General features: G+C 41.2%; 1 protein-coding gene across 1 annotated transcript in view; it reads right to left on the reverse strand.

Annotated features, from left to right (window-relative positions):
- The window catches only part of slc35f3b (solute carrier family 35 member F3b), a 49,677-nt gene extending 33,408 nt beyond the window's left edge, over positions 1 to 16,269 (reverse strand). Inside the window, exons 1-2 of the mRNA XM_085297116.1 lie at positions 16,072 to 16,269; positions 14,976 to 15,190 (exon numbers count right to left, since the gene is read on the reverse strand). Coding sequence (XP_085153242.1) covers positions 14,976 to 15,190; positions 16,072 to 16,181 — 325 coding nt within the window. The 5' untranslated portion in view covers positions 16,182 to 16,269. The remainder of the gene's footprint in view (positions 1 to 14,975; positions 15,191 to 16,071) is intronic.
- Positions 16,270 to 23,661: the final 7,392 nt, after the last annotated feature.

Here is a 23,661-nt window from a genome sequence, read left to right on the forward strand (position 1 = left end):
CCTGTCCGGTGTTTAATTGGGGGGAAAAAAGAGAAAAAACAGAAAAAAAATTTTTTTTAATGCATTTTCCGAGCTGTCACCAGCTATTTTTGCCGAAGCTGCTCTTCTTTTGACTGCACTTATCCCGCAGTGCTTGAAATTATTCAGATTGCTCTAAATTGCTGTAATTACGGGGCAGCATTTCCAAAAGCATCTCGTTGCCACTTGCATTCATATCAGGCTGTTACCCAAACCAGAAACGTGTGGGCATGAAATTCTAAAACATTATTATACATGAGCCTTTATTAAGCATAAAACTGTTAAAAAATTGAATATTATATCAAGGCGATGAGCTCTTACGCCAAAGCTAAGTCTCTAAATGCATGCACCAAATAGCATATTTTGTATATAATGCTGCCATGTAGTATTTTTAAATTCCAGTTTTAATGTATAAATAATAAATGAACTGAAAATATTGAGACTAGCCTGCTGATAACAGTTGTTTAGACGCTCAGTAACATCCTCACGTTGCAAAGTGCTCCTCGCGCCTGCAGGGGGCACTGTGACCACGTCTACTCGCTGATACATAAATGACACTTGCTCAAACTGTGGATGAAAAATGACCAAGAAATCCAAATACAGCCCAGCAGTGGAGAAGAAAAAAAAGTGGAATAGCAGTAATGAAAGGTGATGAACTGACCCACATACACAAGAAACAGCAGACAGAGACACACACACATATAACCTGTACACTTCACTTGTGTAAGAACCAATAAACACCTTTAGCACATGGTGAAGAAAAGACAAGATCCTAAATTAATACACACACGCACACACAGGTAAAAATAGTAACAAAAGCCATGTCAGCTCTTTGTACTCACTTTCTTGTCCTTTCTGGGGACACGGTTAAAGCTCTGTCATGCTGTGAGGGAATCACTCCAATTTTGTATTTGAGGGTTTGTGTTTCTTTCTCTTTTCCACCAGACATTGAGGTGAGGTGACATAAGGGCTACAGAGACTCCAGATCGACACAATAAAACAGAGGCAGATGAATTTTAATGAGTTTCTATAAATGGAAAACAGTTATATACATATAATAAACGATAACCTTACAGCTTTCAGTACCAAAAAAGAACATAACGTTAGATTTTACTCTATTGGCAGCCAAATGTGGTATTAGCAAAATGAATTTAAAAGGTCAAACAGCTTAATTGAAACAGCTTGACACAGTAGATGTTAATCAAATGTTGCACATATGGTTGCAGCACAGTCTGGCACAGAGAAAAAAGCAATATCACACTGCAGCTCCAGAGACAATTCATGTTTGTATTCACCTTTTCATGGGTTTGCTTATTAAAAAAAATAGAATCGCTATCATATCCCTAACTCAAAAACTGCATAACAGGGTAATAAAGAAATAACAAGTACATTATGGATATATAAGATATAACTGTCACACCCTGGATATGTGAGGAATCTTCATGTATCAGCAGCTTTCATGCACAGGCACACTGAAAGTTATTTTACACCAAGTTGCAGTTGAATAAAAGATTCATTATAACATGAATAGAGTTTGGCAAGTCGAATTTCAAAATAAGTCTTCGCTGACTGTCTTTTATCCCCAGAACTTTTGATATAGTTTTATTGATCCCTCAAGCATAAAGCATAAGCATTTTACCCTCTCTCTCTAATTTGACATGCAGCACTGAAAAACTGGGAAACCACAGTCGATTCAAAGGGTTGCAGAAGGCGTGAGGAGTTATTTATGTCTCCTCGACACGTATAGGCAGGTGATCAAACCCCAAACATGCAAATTAGAAAACACCCTGGCTCACTGCCAGTCATATCCTGCACATCGGCTTTAAATGACACTGACAATCAGCGGCTAAGCCTAGGATCCTGCATATGAAATGGAGAACCTGTTGAAAACTTTCACTCGGTGCTCCGACAGAAACAGCCTTTAACATGAGACCTTAGATGAGGGATTCAACTAATCTTCATCTTTGTTCCAAATGGCGCGATGGAGACTCCCGACAGCTGTGCACGCATTCTCGGCACAAAATGAGAATAATAGTGAAACAATACACCTGAGACTCTACACCTCAATTACACCCAGATTTGGTGATTTTCTTGAACGTAATTGAGCCTGACAGACTCACAAAAACTGGGCATAGGGCTCTATCGTCTGTGGTTAATAATGCAAAGACGGGGAACAGGCTCAAACAACAGAAAGCAGCAGTTAAAAACAGTTGTCAGTTGCAGCAGCGACAATATAATAGCCTTTCCCAGGGAGGGAAAAGTGTTTTCTTGTTAGAGACCAAACGGAAAAAAGAGATTTATTATTTAGCTTCTGATCTGTTAGTCTTTGTCTTTGAAGTGTTGATTAGTTGCCGGGTCCAGCTAGATCGCTTTCACCACTGATCAAACTGGTTTTCTGAACACTAGTAAAACCTATCATCCCATCCACTACAGCAGAAGGTGTTTGGAGAGCCTTCAAAAGACCAGCAGGTGTGCGTGCTGTCATCAGTGTAATATTCACACTCTTTTTCTCCTCCAGCTCCCCTTTTTCACTCCAACCTCAAACACCGAGAACAGCCAGTCAGTGAGTGAGCAGTCAGTGCTGGACAAAAATAGAGCTTGATGCCTTTGTGTTCCCATAGCTGTAAAATGCACAGCTTTGTGTGCGTGTTATAGCATTTATGGAGGAGCTGCTTTCTTCATCAGCTGCTGATGGAGTTTCCTAAATGAGGCAATTCATCCTTCAATTGAAAGTAGATCTTATTACAGGGTAGTCTCCTCATTATAAGCGTAGCATAAGAAAGATATGCGAAAAATATCATGTTTCATTCTTTGCAGTAATTACCCTGGATTCAAGGGTGGAAAGGAAAGAGAGGTGCGCTGCATTTCAGGGCTTATCTGATTTTCAGACCATTTACGCCATTTAGCCAGGATATACAGTGGGGCAAAAAAGTATTTAGTCAGCCACCGATTGTGCAAGTTCCCCCACTTAAAATGATGACAGAGGTCAGTAATTTGCACCAGAGGTACACTTCAACTGTGAGAGACAGAATGTGAAAAAAAAATCCATGAATCCACATGGTAGGATTTGTAAAGAATTTATTCGTAAATCAGGGTGGAAAATAAGTATTTGGTCACCTCAAACAAGGAAAATCTCTGGCTCTCACAGACCTGTAACGTCTTCTGTAAGAAGCTTTTTTGTCCCCCACTCGTTACCTGTATGAATGGCACCTGTTTGAACTCATCATCTGTATAAAAGACACCTGTCCACAGCCTCAAACAGTCAGACTCCAAACTCCGCCATGGCCAAGACCAAAGAGCTTTCGAAGGACACCAGGAAAAGTATTGTAGACCTGCACCAGACTGGGAAGAGTGAATCTACAATAGGCAAGCAGCTTGGTGTGAAAAAATCAACTGTGGGAGCAATCATCAGAAAATGGAAGACATACAAGACCACTGATAATCTCCCTCGATCTGGGGCTCCACGCAAGATCTCATCCCGTGGGGTCAAAATGATCATGAGAACGGTGAGCAAAGATCCCAGAACCACACGGGGGGACCTGGTGAATGACCTGCAGAGAGCTGGGACCAAAGTAACAAAGGTCACCATCAGTAACACACTACAACGGCAGGGAATCAAATCCCGCAGTGCCAGACGTGTTCCGCTGCTGAAGCCAGTGCATGTCCAGGCCCGTCTGAAGTTTGCCAGAGAGCACATGGATGATACAGCAGAGGATTGGGAGAATGTCATGTGGTCAGATGAAACCAAAGTAGAACTTTTTGGTATAAACTCAACTCGTCGTGTTTGGAGGACGAAGAATACTGAGTTGCATCCCAAGAACACCATACCTACTGTGAAGCATGGGGGTGGAAACATCATGCTATGGGGCTGTTTTTCTGCCAAGGGGACAGGACGACTGATCCGTGTTAAGGACAGAATGAATGGGGCCATGTATCGTGAGATTTTGAGCCAAAACCTCCTTCCATCAGTGAGAACTTTGAAGATGAAACGAGGCAGGGTCTTCCAACATGACAATGATCCAAAACACACCGCCCGGGCAACAAAGGAGTGGCTCCGTAAGAAGCATTTGAAAGTCCTGGAGTGGCCTAGCCAGTCTCCAGACCTCAACCCCATAGAAAATCTGTGGCGGGAGTTGAAAGTCCGTGTTGCTCGGCGACAGCCCCAAAACATCACTGCTCTCGAGAAGATCTGCATGGAGGAATGGGCCAAAATACCAGCTACTGTGTGTGCAAACCTGGTAAAGACCTATAGTAAACGTTTGACCTCTGTTATTGCCAACAAATGTTATGTTACAAAGTATTGAGTTGTATTTTTGTTATTGACCAAATACTTATTTTCCACCCTGATTTACGAATAAATTCTTTACAAATCCTACCATGTGAATTCATGGATTTTTTTTTCACATTCTGTCTCTCACAGTTGAAGTGTACCTCTGGTGCAAATTACTGACCTCTGTCATCATTTTAAGTGGGGGAACTTGCACAATCGGTGGCTGACTAAATACTTTTTTGCCCCACTGTATAATGATCATATTCAAGCTGGGGAAATGTAAAACTCTTATTTAAAAATAGCAGACAACTCAGTAAACTCAATAGCCTGTCATAAACACTATGCTCCTCACTAATTCAATGCACAAATCATTAAACTGATATAATCTAAAGTTCTCTAAGAAAATGGGAAATAGGTGCAGCATTTTGCTGGAACCTATATGGAAATACAGAATATAAATAAGGCAAAAACACTGAATCTCTTAGCCAAGCTTTCTTGTAGTTTCTTTGAGTAGTCTTCAGGAATAGTTCTCCGGGCTGCTTGAAGGACATTCAAAGCTCTTCTTCGGATGTTGTCTGCCTTTTCTTCCTTTCTCTGTCAAAATGATGGCACACTGATTTAATACTGTTGCACTCCAGGCTCTGGGGAGGCCAGTCCATCACTAATATTGCTACACTGTGGGGGTTTTCCCCCCAGGTATGTTTTTACTGCATTGGCAGTATGTTAGGGATCATTGCCATGCTGAAAATTTAAGCTGTTGCCCATTAAATGCTTTCGAGGTGGTGTTCCATTTAGTGTTGTGGAAAAATCTCCCATACATACTAACAAATATTTGAGCCAGAAATTTCATATTGGTATTCATCACTCCACAAGACTGTTATTTCCATCCAGTTCTTGTGGAATTTGCAATACCTCGCCCTTTTCTCTCTGATTTCCTTCCTTAAGAACGACTCAAGACCATTTCTGATAAAGCTTCAGCAAACAGTAGATGGATCAACTGAATGGCAGATCCCTGGAGGTGTTCCGCGTATTTCTCGAGTTCATTTTAGATACTGTTCATCTGCAATTTCTCCTTTGTCCACATGGCACGCCAATATATGAAGCTTTTCGCTAATATCATTCTTTAGGACTCTCCTTCATGCCCGTTAAACTGTCTTATCTTTGTCATTTTTCATAGGCTTCACTAAATAAACATGCTTGTTTGCAGGTATTTAAATATACAATTTAACATTGGTTCTTTGCTAAGTTGTCTGTTAGGTGTAGACACAAGATTGATCCGTCCTTTGAGTTACTTTTTCCATGCTTGAGGGATTCATAGGTCAGTGTTAAGTTGTTTAACGAAGGAAAACAAAACTCAAATTCCTCTGAAAATGGTCAGGTACAAGAATTAGACTGAAATGAGTGAAAAGTAGCCAATGTCCAAAGAAAAATGTGGAAAAAACCCTCTATAAGCTTGGAGACCTATTGCTCATGGCCACTTTAAAAAGTTACAAGATAGTCTGACTCCTTGGAAACAAAATATAAAGAAATAATAGCAGCAAATTCTCAACACAATTTTCATCCTGTGAACTGATCTGTGAGAGTACTGGTTTTAAATGACGGTGTGATACTTGGGCAAATGGAGGCTTTTGCTTTCTTTGATTTGAATAAGCAATCTGATTAAGTAGCTGCTCTGTACATGTAGTGGGCTGAGAGATGTGGACCAGTCAGTTCCCTGAGGGTAGAGGAGGTTTAAGCCTTCCTGGCTCCTTCTGCGCTCCCCCATTGGCTGTCAGTTCTGATCCACGTCCGCAGCTCCTTTAATTGCCTGATTTCCTGACCCAGCGTTGGATACTTTGTGCGCTGAGGGCTGGAAGGCTATAATAATGACTTATAGTGACATGCACGGGGAAGATTCACTCCCTCGGCTATCGCATCTCTCACCATCCAACTACAGCCCCATTACAGACCTCTTAATTTAATACTTAAATCCTCCCATTATGATATAGAAGAGTGTTTCTCACAGAAAATTGACTTTCTTGGAAGACACCAAAAAGTTTCAGTTCAGATGAAACCATCTGAACCAAATCAAGGAAGATACTTTTTTAATCCCCCTGTGCAGACTTTGCATAAAACTGAATCTTTCTGCATGTTTTAAAGACAACTGAGATGCACTGATATTGCTTTAATCACAGTACAGATCATTTTCTTTCAATTATGCATTAATATACTGCACTGAGACTTTAAAGCACAGCAACACTCATAAAAACCAGTCATCTGGGGAGTTTTCAAAGCTTACATTGGGTTATCGTTCATCACTGAGAAACTCATTGAGGAACCAGGGAGATAGCTGGATGTCTGGTGGCTCATAGCTTCTAGAGTCCACAGAAAATCAACTGCTTACACTCACTCATTAGTGAGACTCCTGCGAGCGTGCCAATAATCTGTGAGATGGAAGAGGAGATTGAGAGACTTGCCTTGACAGCAGCGTGCTCCTTATAAGTGTGATTCTGATGTGGTATTACATCTGTATAATCTTATCTATTTCAGTTTACCACCGCCATCCTTCTATTTAATTTGAACCTTTCGGCTGGTTGAAGTCCAAACTTGTAATACGATAATTAAATCTCGTTCTAAGCAGGCCATAAAACCAAAATATCGCTTTCAAAACAGATTAAAGGCGCTGCCTGTGCAGTGCTCACTGATGATTATTCCCCTCTGAGCAATTTTAGACAAAAGGAATCAGATGTCAAATGTTTTACCAGTGATAAGCGGTGATCATTTTCTCTTGCAGAGACTGGCCTATCATAGCCCGTGGCCTATCACACGTTATGCAGGGTGTATAGGAGGTCTCTATCATCTAGATATAGAAATAGATTAATCCTGTTAGTCTTTATTGTTGCTATTCTTCCAAAGCACGCTCTTTTTCTCTGACAGATCTGTTCAGGCTTTTCGTGGCTTTTGTTCCTCTCTTAGGAAGCAAGTCTGTCTCACACATTCACAAGTAGCTTGCACATCGAGTATCATCAGGTAACACTGGAAGGAACAGTTTGACATTTGGTGAAATGTGCTTACTCGCATTCTTCCTAAGAGTCAGGTAAGAGGATTACCCAAACGGATGTCTGTGTAAACAAATCTGTACAAAACACAGAGGCAGGAAAATGTGGGGTTTTATGCCTAGGTGAAAAAAAAGTATGCAAATTTCCCAAAATGTCAAACAAGTCCATTAATCCTGGGATTGAGAAAAGTGACAAAGAGCGAAGCTGCTTCATTGTGAATAGTGATGTACAGTGTTAGCATGAAAAATTATCCGTCAGCTGCAACAGCTTCCTTGTGCTTTCACTGTAATGTTTTATCCCTGCTTCCCCCCGGGCTGCACGAATACAACCCTCCAGCCCCAGAGCACTAACTGTTCGCCATCTTTTAAAGACAACAGAAAGCACAGCTAAGACCAGCTGATACATGAACATTGTGCCAAATGAGTCTGTTTACCAGACCTTGCAGCATTCATAGCTGTTCTTTCCCTTGCAAAAGACCACAATACATGCATTCAAGTGTCATACTGTATGCTGAGATCAACAGCAGTGATGGTACAGACCAGTTTCTCTTTAAGAGTAAAGTCTAAGCCAGATGAACCTGTGGCTGGGAGTGGCTGGACTTCAAGTTTCAAGAGTATATCACTGACATTTGTGCAATAAAACTGCAGCTCTCTCTCTGTTACAAAGCTTCAGTCACAAATACATTAACATATATAACAAATAACTTCCAGACACATTAAATAGGTAAATAGGAAAGAGGTGTATGCAGACTTTGCATGACTACAGTGCCAGAAAATAGATAATAGTGCATTTTTTAAAAGGCTCTTTAGTTTTGTGGATAATCATGCACCATAAACTATATGGCCATGGCTTTGTGCATCTTTGCTACCAGCAAAGTCTTGTATCTGGACCGTATGTAATCCAAACATATAACGCCCTCTGGTATGGTAAAGCGATGCCGAGTGTGTCAATGCCACGCTAAGGTCAGTCAATAACTGGTTCAGTCGTTGGGCATTTTTAAGTTGCTTGTAAATCAGCAATGCTGCCAAATAAAAACTACAGATCCATTATGAAATACTGTATTTTTAATCTGTATAATAAGGTTTGATGTAACTGTGCTCTCAAAACTAGGAAAACCTGTGCAGATACTGAACCCCAGGATGCTCTACGTACGAATGTGTGTGAATGTTAGATAGGAAAAAAATTCTTATGAATGAGTGGATGAGACACGTTGTATAAAAGTGCTCAAGTAGAGTAGAAAAGCGCTTTATAAGAACCGGTCCCTTCACACAGTCTTGATTGCAATGATGCAGTCTCACAGCCCGATGTTAATGATCAACAAAGTTGTATCCATTTCTAACAAACAGTTAAATACTGACCGTATATCTGCAGCAACACATCAGTTTAGCACACTCAAGCACAATATTACTATTCGCTTACTTAAAGTGATCATAATCAGCTATGACCTTTAAAAGCTGTCCCTTTATCCTGCTGAAATACTTCATGCAATTTATCAACATCGGTGTTTATTCCCGGGGATAAAGTATCAGGTTTAAAACAAACACAAATTAGAACTTGAAAATGAGTCATCAGCTCTTTGCTGTGTGCCTCTGGTTAATGTGACTCACTAATGCAGATGAGAGGAGCGCTGACCCTGGAGAAACTGCACAGAGTGTGTAGATAGTGTGCTCTCAACAGTGTTCAGCAGATTCGCTGCCCTTTGTTTTGATTGCTGGCGGTAAACGGGCTCGTTTCACATTTTCTGCTTATTGGATAATTACCTTGTTTTTGGTGTAGATGACACACATTACTGCATGTTTTTCACTGATAAAGCCTTAATGCTTGCACACAGCTGATCTTTGAAGCAGACTTTAGTGTGATGCTGAGAAATGATGCATGCAGCTGCCAAGTGTTGCTGGGAATCCCCCCATGAGAAAGAAAAAAAGAGTCAGGGAGGGGGAAGGTAGGAAACTCTAAACTGAGATTAAGCAGGTGTGCAGGACAAGTAGGCATTTATAGATTTATGACAGTATTAACTGTGGTCCTGCTCCTGGAAGCTGGCTAAAAATATACCTCCACATGTAATATATTTATCTACAGTATTATCTTTAGGCCACTATACTCACAAAAGAAGGTTTTCAAAACTCTTGCAATATTTTAGTACATACACAAATATATTTATTATTTTGTGATTCCACTTCTAAAAGTCCATCCTTTCCTTTTACCTCTCTTATCCTAAGGAAAATAACTTTTTAATCATGTTTATTAGTTGGTTGATACTTTAGTTTTCCTCTTATTTTTAGGCAGATAGTCTGCATGGCTAGTACAAAAAAAGGTCAATTCCAGGTCTGCAATGAAATGCAATGACGATGTGCAAGCGGCTTGAACCTGCATTCCTTCTAATATGCAGCAAAGAGCACTTATCTGGTTGCGAAAGCACAGTTTTATGTATTTTTTGTTAGAAAGCACATTAGATCTCACTTTATTGCCTCAGTAAACACGTTTCTCATATGTTTCTATGCTAGATTAACATATTAGACCGCCAGTGGGTGATGTCAGGGTGACTACAACCATCTTTTATATAAAATCTAAATTTCGCAGTTTATAGAGTACATAGCTGTTTGATCCATTAAAACAAATTAATAAATAAAAATAATAATAATAACTTTATTTATATAGCACTTTCAAAATCTATGTGACAAAGTGCTTTACAAGAGCAACAGAATAAAACAAAAGTGCATATGGTGCTAAGAGGTCAGGCGTGTAGCTGGGAGCAAGGCCACGTAGGGTCTCAAAGATAATCAATGTATTAAAATTGATTCGGAAACAAACTGGCAGACAGCCTAAAAACACCAAAATGGGAGGGGCAGTGATGTAATACCATCTCTTTGTTCTAGTTAAAAGTCTGCCAGCTGCAGTCGTTCAACAGATTTTCTGCTAAGGCGCGAAGAAATAAAAGCACGTACGAGCACGTTCGTGTCTCTAAGTGTTTCGAAAAAGATTGGATTTTTAAAAAAATATTCCAAAGATGACAAAAAAAATACAACTGTGTTAGTTGTTTTGCAACCAGCTTGACAGTTTTCCTCAATTTTTTTGAGACATACTTCTCTTCCAAGTATGTAACTAACTTCTCCGAGTCATTGCTGGATTTTACGGCACTTTTAGGCCTGACTGTAATAAGAAAGTGAGCACTGGGGAGAATAATGTGGTGATCATGCAAAACCGGCAGAAAATTAAAGGAATCTTTGTTTAATGTGACCGAGAAATGGAAAGAGGTGAGAAAAGAGGCCACAGGATATTACCCAGTCCAGGACTTTTATAACTAGATATAACACTGCTCCCTAAAACCACAGGACTGACATATAGAAGGAACTTCTTCCTTTCTAAGTTTTCCACACTTTCACTCTTGACTCTTACATCTGTGCCAAGCATCAAGATTAAATTCCAGTCTTGTTTTTAATGAGGCACCAGTTTTTTTAATGATGTCTAAAGGCAATGAGCAGAGTGAATGGAAACACAAGTCCAATGTATCAACATGCTGTGGTTTGGAGAAGTTACTGAACCGTTGTGTTTGTGTGTATCAGTGTTACGAGCTGCCATCTGTATTCATCTTGTATATCAAGCTGCCCAAAATAAGCCTCCTAATTACTCGCACAACCCCATTTACACTTTGCTCTTCCGGCTCCCAGGCACTGCTCTTCTGTGGCCAGCGCAGACAATGATGCACTGTGCAGGCCACAGCAGACCCTGGATTAATTACGCAGAGGTAGGAGTCATCATTTCCCAACTTCTAATTAACAGCAGATAAAAGGAGTGAGAAGAAGAAAGGGCTGACAGCAGAACGGATTTGGCATTCAACTGGCAGGATTTCCATTACAAGGAAGAGCGAGCACTGAGAACCGAGCACTACAGCTGTACTTCAGTTTGGGCTGTTGTCATCAGGATTAATTCTTTAAAACACAAGCACCAACAACGACAGCTATACAGCTACACCGCACATGCATGCAATACATTTGAAACTCTCTCCTCTCTCTGAGTCCCTCTGCATGAAGCACCAAATCCTAACACTATACTATGTCAAAACCCACTGGACCTGCACACTCATTTACTCCTCTGCATCCACCACTTCTCTGCAGTAATCTGCACCACTTTGGATGACACTGAGAGCAGAGACAAGATTGGATTTTCTTTCTTTTTTTTCCCCATCTTCAAAGTGTTTCTTCAGTAGCTGAACTGCAGCGCCACCCGTTCAATAAGCACAAGCTGGACTTCAGGAGCAGGTGTGTGATGATCTATGCGTCCTCCTCAATTATGGATGCGATGTTACGCAAGAGGAGCTGCATCTACTGTACTGGAGATGGTAAAAAGCCAAAAATACACTTGTCCAGGGGGGCTTATACTGTACATGCTCCACTGTTAGACCATTTACATAATAAAATAATAAATATGTCATGATTTTAAAGTCCTCTGGGTATCTAGGTTTTTTATAGTGTGTTCTATGTTATGCATATCACTAAAACATGTAGCAGTGTTTTAATAATGAATGCACTAAAGAAGAAGAATAGTTCACAGAAGAAGCTGTGCAGGGTACCCAGTGTTTACCTAAGCACTGCTCTGCTGCCCTCTCATTTCCTGTTACCCCTTTATGCTTCTTTGTGGATGACTCCGCATGTGAACAGGCAGAAATTTAATAGTGAATCTGTAAACAGATGTTCTCCTTCGACTGAGCATGATCACGACCCGTGCCTGCTCTGTGCGCCGAGTCCCTTGACCTGAACAGGGGCTACAGGATTGGAGAAAGCTGAGGTTTCACAGTGATAGTTCCACTTGGCACAGAGAATAAAATAAGAAAAATCTGTTTTCATTTATTCATTTTTTCCAGCTAATTATTGACTTTCCCAGAGTACCTTTCAAAATTCTAAGACAAAACCTTAAACCCGTTTTACTCATCTGTGGACAAGACTTCTACATAAAAATGAAGACTGACTAAATCTGATCAAAACCTGCATTGCTCTGCATCTAGGAATGATGCCAAGTGGCTTATTCTTTTAAACTGGAAGTCTATCTCTCCAAGCAACTTATCACACTGGATTAATGAGATGGTATATATAAATATATATCATAATGATCCAAAACAAACCAGCAAGTCCACCTGTGAATGGTTCAAAACATTGAAGGCTTGGGAGGCGGACCTTAAATGTGATTGAGTTGCTTTGATATGACCTTAAACAAGTCGTCCATCCTCAAAAACCCTTCAATGTGACTGAATTCAAACAATTCAGCAAAAAAGACTGGGCCAAGGTTAGGACAACCAGTTATTAGGTTTAGGGGACAGTTACTTTTTCACATCTCTATCTCTACTTTTAAGATTAGGCTTAAACTTTCCTTTTTGCTAAAGCACATAGTTAGGGCTGGACCAGGTGACCCTGAATCCTCCCTTAGTTATGCTGCAATAGACGTAGGCTGCCGGGGGATTCCCATGATGCATTGAGTTTTTCCTTTCCAGTCACCTTTCTCACTCACTATGTGTTAATAGACCTCTCTGCATTGAATCGTACCTGTTACTAGGGATGGGTATCGTTTAGGTTTTATCCGATACCGGTGCCAAATCGGTACTTTTGAAACGGTGCCGGTGCTTAAACGGTGCTCGAACCGGTGCTTAAAGAATGGAGAACACAAACTTTGTCCAAAAACCTCTCATGTTCAGCTGGTTTTTGTAAAAAGATAACAATGTGTGCCTTTTCTGCAGCTATGTGGCATATATGCTATCACTCTTGGCTGGAAGCAGTGCTTAATCAATGGAAAAAACACAAACTTTGTCCAAAAACCTCTCATGTTTAACTGTTTCCCACTTTTTCTTTGGTCATTTTAGCCTTTTTGGCCAGGGTGAAGCGAGTATCTGCCATCAAACAAGAAGACAGCCACATGTAGCTATGATGATGTTTGCTAGTTCACCTTACATGCATTAATGTAATAACGTGGTTAGCCTACTCAACGTAAATTACACTCGAACAACATGAAGCTACTCATGCAGAGAAGAACGGCTGCTGCTGCATCATCATCCTCATCATTTCTGCTACACTGGCAGGGCTAGGGGCCAGGACTCTATTCTTCGGGTTTTTGGGGGATGTTGCTCCGGGTCCGATAACTGGCAACCCACCCGACGTGCACGGTGTGAGGTCTCGCCGCAAGCTATCAAATACGGCGCATTTCTCGGCTTTTAAAAAAAACGCTATGCGTCGCCAGCTGTTTAATCGGATTCTTGGTGTTACCTCCTTTGACAGTATCACAGTATCAGCTTAAAGCACTTGTTGCAGGCTGCTGAGTTTGCATATTTTGCTGTGAAGTACAGCCAGACTTTTGACCGCTTCGCCTTGGGAATTTTTAATCTGTAGCTCTGCTCTAACTGAACGTACGTACCTGGCCCCGCCTACTATCCTCGGAAACGTAAAATGATTGGCTAGAAGTGTATCACAGCTCAGGGAAAAAAAAGCACCGAAATAAAGCACCGAAATGTGCGCTGCTTTTCGGTCTGGTTACTACCGTTTATGTCAGAACCGGTGCCATCATGGCACCAGACACCGGTATCCATCCCTACCTGTTACTAATCTCTGTCTCTCTTCCACAGCATGTCTTTATCCTGTTTTCCTTCTCTCACCCCAACCGGTCGCAGCAGATGGCCGCATGTGGACCGCATGCATATTTTTTTTCATACTACGTATATAGATATTATTTTTGTAAGGATATATCTGAATGTGAAGAGAAGCCGTCTTTTGAATTTTATAGTGCTCTGAGTTCAGGGTGGCCATAGGTCTGTGAATTTTAAAGGAGCCTTGCAGCTGATTTACATTGCAGTCTCTTGTGAAATTTACAAAAAAGTGCCTTCCAGCTATTTGGTGTCAGTCAGCATAATGTTATCTACTAAATAGTCACCCCAGTGAAACATTCATTAAGATAAATGGAGAGAAACTGGTTTGTCATGACACTACCATGCCAAGGAAGTCCAGGAGGCCACAGAGCAGGTGAAGCAAGACTGCAATCCAGCACATCATCAAGCCATCATCAGTAACAGGCTACAGAGCAGTTACAAGCAATTGATGTTCTGTGTAAAAGAAAATATGCAAATCTAGTGAAGCTATGCAGAGAAGGAAATGAAAGATGAAAATAAAAGCCACGTTAGCAACTTTTCTTTCTTCAAAGAATGAATTGCTCTGAGCAAAATTCTCCCTGTTTGACTTCAAGCTCAGCCAGCTCCACTGAAGCAAACATCAGCTCCGCCTTCTGCAGCAACCAGAAACACAGACTTTAACAGTTAATTCTCTAAATGGAACAAAACTGCATTCATATTAGTGTAAATAATAACGAAGATGCCGACTGATGAGCTTTCTCTGTGAAGGCCTCATAGTGTACAGTGCTTGGGCATGCTATAGTACCAAGTTCCGAGTCACCACCACCACAGAGGGTTGGACTCAAGGGAACACACCAGGCTGATCTTAAATCTGTCAAGACTCAACATTAGCACAGTCTGAAAGCCAAGCCAGTGTCCAAGATAAGAAGGACTTTATAATCTGGTAGTACTTATATTTGGGCTACCTGACCTCTCTGGCCACTACATAAACCCCTCCATTCATGACAGCTAGAGAAATGTAACAGCTCCAGGTGTAACTCACTCTTGTAGCTTGCACTCCAAGGCTGATATCCATAATATCCGGTGATGCGCAATATTCGCTCCTCTATCGACGCGCTGTTGATGTCCTCAACTGAGCGGGAGGATTTGAGGTCTTCTTTGATAGCCTCGTCAACCACCAGGTACTTGAGCTGCCTGAGCTGAGGGCTGATGTCCGAAAGCCTTCTCGGGCTCACGTCGGGTGACTTGCGCATCCCGCTGGAAAGAGAGCACAAGGGGTGTTGAGACAAAGTGGGGCCAGTTGGCAAAGGGAAGTGGGTCCGTAAAGCGTGTATATGAGTCGATGATGTAAGACTTCTCCTTGGGTAAAACAGGAAAGTCGGTGTTGCATATTCCACGGAGACCGGGGTTAAGGGCCGCTGCAACGCCTCCTTCGTACAGTACAGAAATCATCATCCTTCAGTGGCCCTGCGCGCGGCAACACTGTGAAGACACTAAGCAAGAGTGACTGCTCCTGCACTTGTTGTATACTATGCACTGTGCAGCGCCTATTATAGACTTATATGAGTGTGAAACTAATGAATCGATCTCGAGTGATTTGTAGAGATGGAGAAGCGACATTTGTGACAGCTTCATGTAGGCACTGGACCACAAAACTGCGCCTACCCTACAACAAATGTGCTTTTATCACGCAAAGGAGATGCATACTTGGTGCTGTCTGTAAACCACAAAGAAGAACGGTCGAAATCTGCACTACTATGGCTCTGCTGTATGGAGTACCTGGCAAAAAGTAACGACGACCTGACAGCTTCTACTGGCATAATGTGACAGCAAAACATGATTTACTGACCCACTCAGAGAAAATTGGTGTGGAAAATGTGCCCCTGTGCAGACATCTCTAGCACAGACCGTATAACCATTGCAGAATTGTAATATGGCTCCAAACAATTATTACGAGGCAGCAAAAGCAGTTAAGTATAAAGCATCAATCGGGATGTTTTTGTTTTTGTATTTTTTACATCTCAGCTCAATAAAGTCAATTTATTTGATCGTTGTAGCTATGAAATCAAGTGCGCAACAGGTCGTCCTGCCGCCTATCGATTGGCTTCACTGCATTAGTAAAAGTTTAAATGTCTTACAGCGGCATTAAAGTGGTAGGAGGTCCAAGGTAGCACATACAGTCCCGATGGGGCCGTCCGACCCGGTCCCACACAGTGCCCTCTCCATCGCCGTACATCCTCAGGGCCATGCAGCAGGGCAGCTACTGTGAATCCAAATCCTCACCAAGGCTTACGGAAACAAGTAGCATCGTCCTGCTTCTTCCCACCACCACAAACACATGCCTGCCTGGCTTCTACAGCACACACTGTCTCAACATTAAAAGGTAGTGCTGCGCTCTGGATGATGCCGAGTCCTGGAGGCACAGCAACAGCGTCATCTGCCGGATTCACGGGAAGCATCATCATGTGGAACATGCAGAGTGGACATTTGTGTGGCAGCTGTACGTTGCAGCACGATTTGCAGCTTATAGGTTGTAGCAACTGCAATGCTTTAGAACTAGTCTCTCCTTTTTTAACAGTTCCCCTAAATAGTTCAAACAGGACCAGTCAGTCTCCCCAAGCTCAAGGTGGAAAAAAAGACAAATAAACCTGCTTTAAATGTGAAGTGTTTCTTGTATTTACTAATTGTGTCAGCTATTTCTGTCTCAGAGCCTTATCAACTCCTCTGAAGCTTTTTTTTAAATGACAGTGAAGCAGAATAATAGTAAATCAACCCAACTGTCTTGACAAAAACAAAAGTGTTTTTCCTACAGAAATGCACAAAAATCTGACATATCTCAGTCATTGTCCCGCAGTACTGCTTTTGTTTCCTGCATTGTTTTTCCAGTACAGGATAGATTGAATTTTCCTTCTTGAATGTTTAGGCTGTCACAGAAATATAAGCTACACACGTCCAGGCTGTTCAAGATGTTTCTTAGCACGCTGCCAACATCTTTACCAGGCTATCTTGTCCAGCAACTATTACTGCGGATTTGACAAGCCTCTGGGGTTCGCTTTGTTCTATTATTCATAAGTACTTTACCGAAGATCTCCAACAATGTTTTAAGGCGATAGCAAGGCCGGTGCTTCAAATTTCTGAGTGAACAGTGGTAGAAATTCAAGAAGAGGCTTATTTTCACGAACACAGAACCAAACAGTCTGATGTGGTTGATTACATCCAATCAGAAGTATAGTCAGTGAGATAATTGCTCACTGATGGTGATTGTATCAACTAGGAAATTCAAATCAACTTACTAGAATAGTCCTGACTATCAAGGTATAAAATGAATGTGGATTTATTAAATGAGAAACATCCTCACTGTTCAGCCTAAACATGATTCTCATTCTCTAAACATCTGACGAAGTTTAAATGAAGTCTTTCATTTTCTTCTTCTTCCTAAATAAACTGAAACAGTACATGCAGGTCAAGCAGAGACTGAAACTCTACCTTGCTTAAATTGGGTAGTGTTGTCCATACCTCTTAGGTCTGTTCTCCACCCGCTGCATTGCATCTGCATGCTGTGAGCTCCTCACTGCAGTGTGCCGACTGTGTTTTGAAGATGGGTTTTGCATGGATCAATGCAGCCACACCTCACACAGAGTTGTGGTAGGTGGTTGGCAAGGGCACCTGCCTTTACTTGAGGCAAAAAAAAAAGTAGAGTCGAGTCATCGATAAGGAGGTCAACACCTCTCATTGACAGCCTTAGGGAGGAGAGGCTCAAGTTCATCTTGTATAATGCACCTCTCAACTTCACAGCTCAGCCCAGGCCAAATCGATTCTCACAGTTTGACTTTCGTCTTTGCCAAAACGTAATCATGTGGGCAAAATCTCTGTGACGCGCGGGTCGTACATATCAAAGCAGTCATTCTGTGCTATCCAGTGCACCATCTTCCACTCCAGCAGACCTCTGATAGTGATCTAATTGATGCCCCGATCTACAGGACACTGCACTCCTTTCTAAATATGGCTCTGTCTTGAAATGAGAGCCAAAGCTCAAGGCCAAGAAACATAAAATTAGCCCAGTTTTTTTTTTTGCTAAAAAAAACTTAAACAATCTATTTATTTCCCTAAAAGCAGGTCCAATCAACCTTTACATAGCTGACATTTTGTCCTGCCATTTCAAGAAAAGCAGAGGTGTTACTTACAATTTCTCCCTTCCATTAAATGTCAAAGCCTGCCTTCATAGTGGCAGGGCCCTGCATGGAGCTGCCCCACTTTAATAGAGCACATTCATTAATAATATGTGACGTCTGTGGTGGGCTTTGTTGCTACGTGACACGTCGAATAGTAAGTCATGAAAAAAGTATCTACAGTTTTCTCACAGAGAAAGGTGTAATATTATTAAAGGTGTACTATTATTTCATAGTTCCTGCTCCCTTAAATCATCTTATGTTACATTTCTAACCTTGAGAGAGAGTATATTACTTTTGTAGATTAGATTTACTCTTAAAAAGAACCTGTGAGGAACCCTGGAGTCATTTTTGACCAGGACATGTCCTTCAATGCACATATTAAACAAATATGTAAGACTGCTTTCTTCCATTTGCGCAACATCTCTAAAGTTAGAAATATCCTGTCTCTTAGTGACACTGAAAAACTAGTTCATGCATTTATTACTTCCAGGCTGGACTACTGCAATTCATTATTATCAGGATGTCCAAAAAACTCCCTGAAAAGCCTTCAGTTAATCCAAAATGCTGCAGCAAGAGTACTGACAGGGACTAGAAAGAGAGAGCATATTTCTCCTGTTTTGGCTTCCCTTCATTGGCTTCCTGTTAAATCCAGAATTGAATTCAAAATCCTGCTCCTCACATACAAGGTCTTAAATAATCAGGCCCCATCTTATCTTAATGACCTTGTAGTACCATATCACCCTATTAGAGCACTTCGCTCTCGCTCTGCAGGCCTACTTGTTGTTCCTAGAGTATTTAAAAGTAGAATGGGAGGCAGAGCCTTCAGTTTTCAGGCCCCTCTTCTGTGGAACCAGCTTCCAGTTTGGATTCGTGAGACAGACACTATCTCTACTTTTAAGATTAGGCTTAAAACTTTCCTTTTTGCTAAAGCACATAGTTAGGGCTGGACCAGGTGACGCTGAATCCTCCCTTAGTTATGCTGCAATAGACTTAGGCTGCCGGGAGATTCCCATGATGCATTGAGTTTTTCCTTTCCAGTCACCTTTCTCGCTCACTATGTGTTAATAGACCTCTCTGCATTGAATCATATATATTATTAATCTCTGTCTCTCTTCCACAGCATGTCTTTATCCTGTTTTCCTTCTTTCACCCCAACCGGTTCTGCCGGATGTTTCTTCCTGTTAAAAGGGAGTTTTTCCTTCCCACTGTCGCCAAAGTGCTTGCTCATAGGGGGTCATATTATTGTTGGGCTTTTCTCTGTATCTACTATACAATATAAAGCACCTTGAGGTGACTTTTGTTGTGATTTGGCGATATATAAATAAAACTGAATTGAATTGAATTAAAAAAAGCTTCTTTGGCTTAATAGGGATATGCGTGTGTAAATTAAGCAACACATTTCCCCCGTCCATCCATCCATCCATCCATCCATCCATTTTCTTCCACTTATCCAGTTCAGGGTTACTGGAGCCTATCCCTGCTGTCACTGGACAAAAGGCAGGGGACACCCTGGGCAGTTTGCCAGTCTATCACTGGATTAACACAGAGAGACATGTAGCGCCACTTAAAACTGATCAGTTAACCTAACCCCATGCATGTTTTCGGACAGTGGGAGGAACCAGCATGATCACTTGGAGAACATGTAAACTCCACAAAGAAAGGTCCCCAGCTTTCTGGTGGATTCAAACCCAGGAACGTCTTGCTGTGAGGTGACCCATATTGCCCCAGTATGTTTTTGTTTTTCTCCTTTTTAAAGTGACAAGTCTTTTTGGTAACTTTGTTTTGTAGTTTGTGGTCCTAATAAAGGACTCAGAAATCCTCTTAGAATGTACGCAGTGGTTTTCATGAATGCAACAGGAGAACAGATTTAATTGTGAGAAGCACAGGTGTTACTGGTGCATTAATCATGAATCCTCACTGTTCGAGTGTCCTAGAAAGAAAGAGAGCAAGTGAGCCAGCCAAAAATGGAAATCAGCTAAGAATTTCTCGATTTACACCTTCTCTTTTCCACTGAGGTCTATTTTCTTAAGGCGCATTTCTCAGTGGACCTTGTGAATGACTGCAAAATAAAGGACACTGAATCCAAAATTACTGTTCTCCCTGAATACAGGGTGCTCCTGGAAAAGTAGCAGCACTGATACAGTGATAGAAAAGTAGTCATAGATTTTCCCATCCTTCAGCAGAAGCTCAATTTGAGCTATTTTCTGTTCTGCACGTTATGAGCTTTGATCTACTTTCTCACTCTTTTGTGTTATTCCTCTTTCGGTGGCCAGCTTCATACCATTAAAAAAAAGAATGATGCAAAGCCTGTCTCTGCTCAATATCAATATTTAATGCAACATTCAGCCTGGAAACAGTGCGACAGGCCACTGCTGATTGGCCGATGATGAGAGTGAAGACAAACCCTGAACCAGTAAAAAGGTCACACTTATTACTGTGCATTTAAGAGGATTTATGGACATTTTACATTTCTTATCACGCTGTAGTTTGACCGAGGAGCATTTTGGTTTGTTCTAATGAAAACAGACATATCTATTTCTCCATCGCTAAAGAAGGCATCATCTGTTACACAGTTATTTCAACCAGCAGGGCTCATAACTTTTATGAAGGCAGCACAGTAGAGACTCAAGGAAACAAACTAAGAGCTGCTGAGAGGCTGAAATGAAAAACATTTATCTCCATTTAAAACTACATACGTTTCAAATGAGGCTGTCCTTGAAGAGCTGTGTCTCAGAACGGTTCCCCCAGCACTCCTCTGTTTAAGTTCCAGTTCCAATAAATTAGTCGCCTCCAGTCCTTACAATTTTCTCCTTATCTATTTTCCATAAGAAAAATAGGACTCTAAGCTAATCAAGCCCTCTTCAGGTGATTCCACTGCACTCACTTGCTTTGAGAAAGCACGGCTGGTAACATCCCAGCTGCCCTCCTTTGACTTGATTTGGATCAGTGTGCTGCCCACTGGCACATCTGGTTTCCTCGTTGTTTATTAAAAGTCTTTTGTCTTTTTTGTTTATGGTTGGATGCATGAGACCACATGGTGCAGAGCAGATCTGGTTTTTTGACAGTCTTTCCTGATGCGTTCAGAACACACAATCAGAACAGAAACCAGCACGTATCACGAAACATATGTTCTTTGTCTCTTATTCCTCTTTTCTTATGTATGAATCTGCAGTGCAGTTGGATGCTGGAGACCATATCGTGCGGAGCAGATCTGCTTTCGCAATTTGTGCTGGTACGTCCACAAACAATTGAAGCAGAAAGCATTTTACATCACGAAACACATGTTTATTTTGCATGCCTTCGTGTCTGTGACGCAAATGCAGTCTGTGTCCCCGGCAGCAGAGTCACGCCATCCTCTCTGTTTCATTTTCTTTGGTTCTGTGCAGAGTTTTCTTTGTTTTTCCAGTTGTGGTGAAGCTGTTTGTTTTTCTTCCCCTTTTGTTTGCTGTCAGTGATGAAATATCGTTTATATCACTAAACAGTGGGTACGCTGCACCATTCACTTTGTCTCTTAATGAATGCGTGCGTGATGTAATTGAATATGGCTTTCTGGTGGGATCTCTTCTGAAGTTCTCCACTCCTCCTTGAGCTAAAGCTCGTTGAACTTGTGCAGAGCAGTCTCTGATGAAACAGCTCTTCATCTTCCATTCTGATGCACATGCAACTTCCTACTCATTTTCCTGTAATATGCTTTATCTTCTAACATATCCTCTCTCTGGAGTGATGTGCTGGCGGCATCTCACAAGTTCCTTTGATTGACCTTTATTGTCCTGCTGCAGGAAACTGTACCACTGACACTGTTCTCAAAAGCATTAAAAAACAGATGACATTTTGACATTGGCGTCTCTCGTTTTTGTTACTGTTGAAAGGCATTATTTGTGGTGCACTGAACGTTGTTTTCATGACATTTAAGTGGCATAGGCTCAGGGTAGCATGGACTGATGTGCGATTTTCTCCTTAGGCCTTGTTCTTTTTCTCATTCCGAGTGGTCATATTTAATTTCCTTTTTGTTTCCCTGAGTGCTTTGTTATTAATCGCTTCCTCTCTGAGATCTTAACACATCTAGTCATGTGTGCTGCAGTCTCTGCATCCAGTCAAAGCTGCCCCTTCTTCCCAAGAAGAATTTCTTGCGGCTCAATTATTGCTGTAACATTTTCTGTTTCGTCATCAATCCTGCAGAGTCAGCCTCTCCCCTAAAAGATGTGCAGATGACAAATTAGAAGCAGCAGATTTTCTTCTGTGATCTTCTGTGATCTATTTACTCTGCTACCAAAATCTGACACGCATCGTTTCACATCATCAGGGGTGACTGTGGCTCAGGAGTTAGAGCATGTCACCTCCTGTTCAAACGGTTGGTGGTTCGATCCCCGTCTACTCCAATCTGTGTTCATTCTAATGCATCCACTGGAGTATGAATGTGTGTGAATGTTAGATAGAAAGCATTTGCATTAAAAAAAAAAAGTGATTGTGTGAATAGCTGAGTTAGAATATATAAGAATGAGTCCATTTACCATCATCTTGAAGGTTTAAGTTTAAAACTGGAATGAATAAAATAGATAAATATATTTATTATCATTTAATCAATAACTATTGACTTTATCTGTCTGTTGTGTGAGTGAATTAGGTGTATTTAAAATATAATTTACATAATCATAGCTATGAAAAGAAGTTATGAAACAAACAAAGTAATATGGTGGACCACTGACCGTCTCTCCCACACCTGTCGAAAGCAGATGTAAAATATTCTCTGATTTTAAAACCCTGAATTCTGTCACAACTTTTGGCAGGACCCCTGTAGTTCCAAAGGCCTGTGTTATTTCTTTAGGGTGCAATTGTTATTCATCTGCCATTACTGGTAAGGCTGACACACAGCTGGAGAGAAGAAGCAGATTCCTGAAGGATTAGAGTTCCTGCTGATGCTACTATGCGTCAGCATCATGGACCAGTGTGCCGCAGACAGCACAGCGCCGATGGGACGAAAAGATTGGCATCAACCGTCTTCTTTTTCTGGCAAAACTGAACTGCCCTGATTTCCATTATTAGATATTCTCTTTTTTACTTTTGCTGACAAACAAATGAATAAAGTAGCCACAGAAAGTTCCCTCCGTGTTGTATACAGTCAACAAACAAATGCCTCTATAGATTCAGTCAGACAGCAGTCATTCAGTTAATGGCAGAACTTTAGCCTCTCCCAGCTGAAACACATTATTATGTCCATTACAGCCATGTTAGTATTATTGATAGCTGGTCACAACTAATCGCCCCATGCTGCACAAGGAACACTTAGCAGCATGCTTCAGGTCCAGAAAGGCGTATGACAAATGGCTTCATATTTATAGCCAATTGTTAATCATTTTATTCATTTCTTCTTTTTTTGCAAGTTGTGGGGAGTGAGGATAGTCTGTAAATCAGAGCATTGTGAGGTTATTGGATAAGTTTAAGACACACTGATCATATCAGAAATTTACATGGCAATTAGTCAGCTTTCTTTCTTCATCTTCTTATTTTTTGATGGCAGTTGTGTTGTTAAATGCATCATTTTGTAACTTTTGTCAT

Source organism: Mchenga conophoros, linkage group LG13 (genome assembly GCF_057382185.1).
Source record: "Mchenga conophoros isolate Kocher_MC1m ecotype Shallow Benthic linkage group LG13, M_conophoros_male_GT1.1, whole genome shotgun sequence".
Classification (NCBI taxonomy): Eukaryota; Metazoa; Chordata; class Actinopteri; order Cichliformes; family Cichlidae; genus Mchenga; species Mchenga conophoros.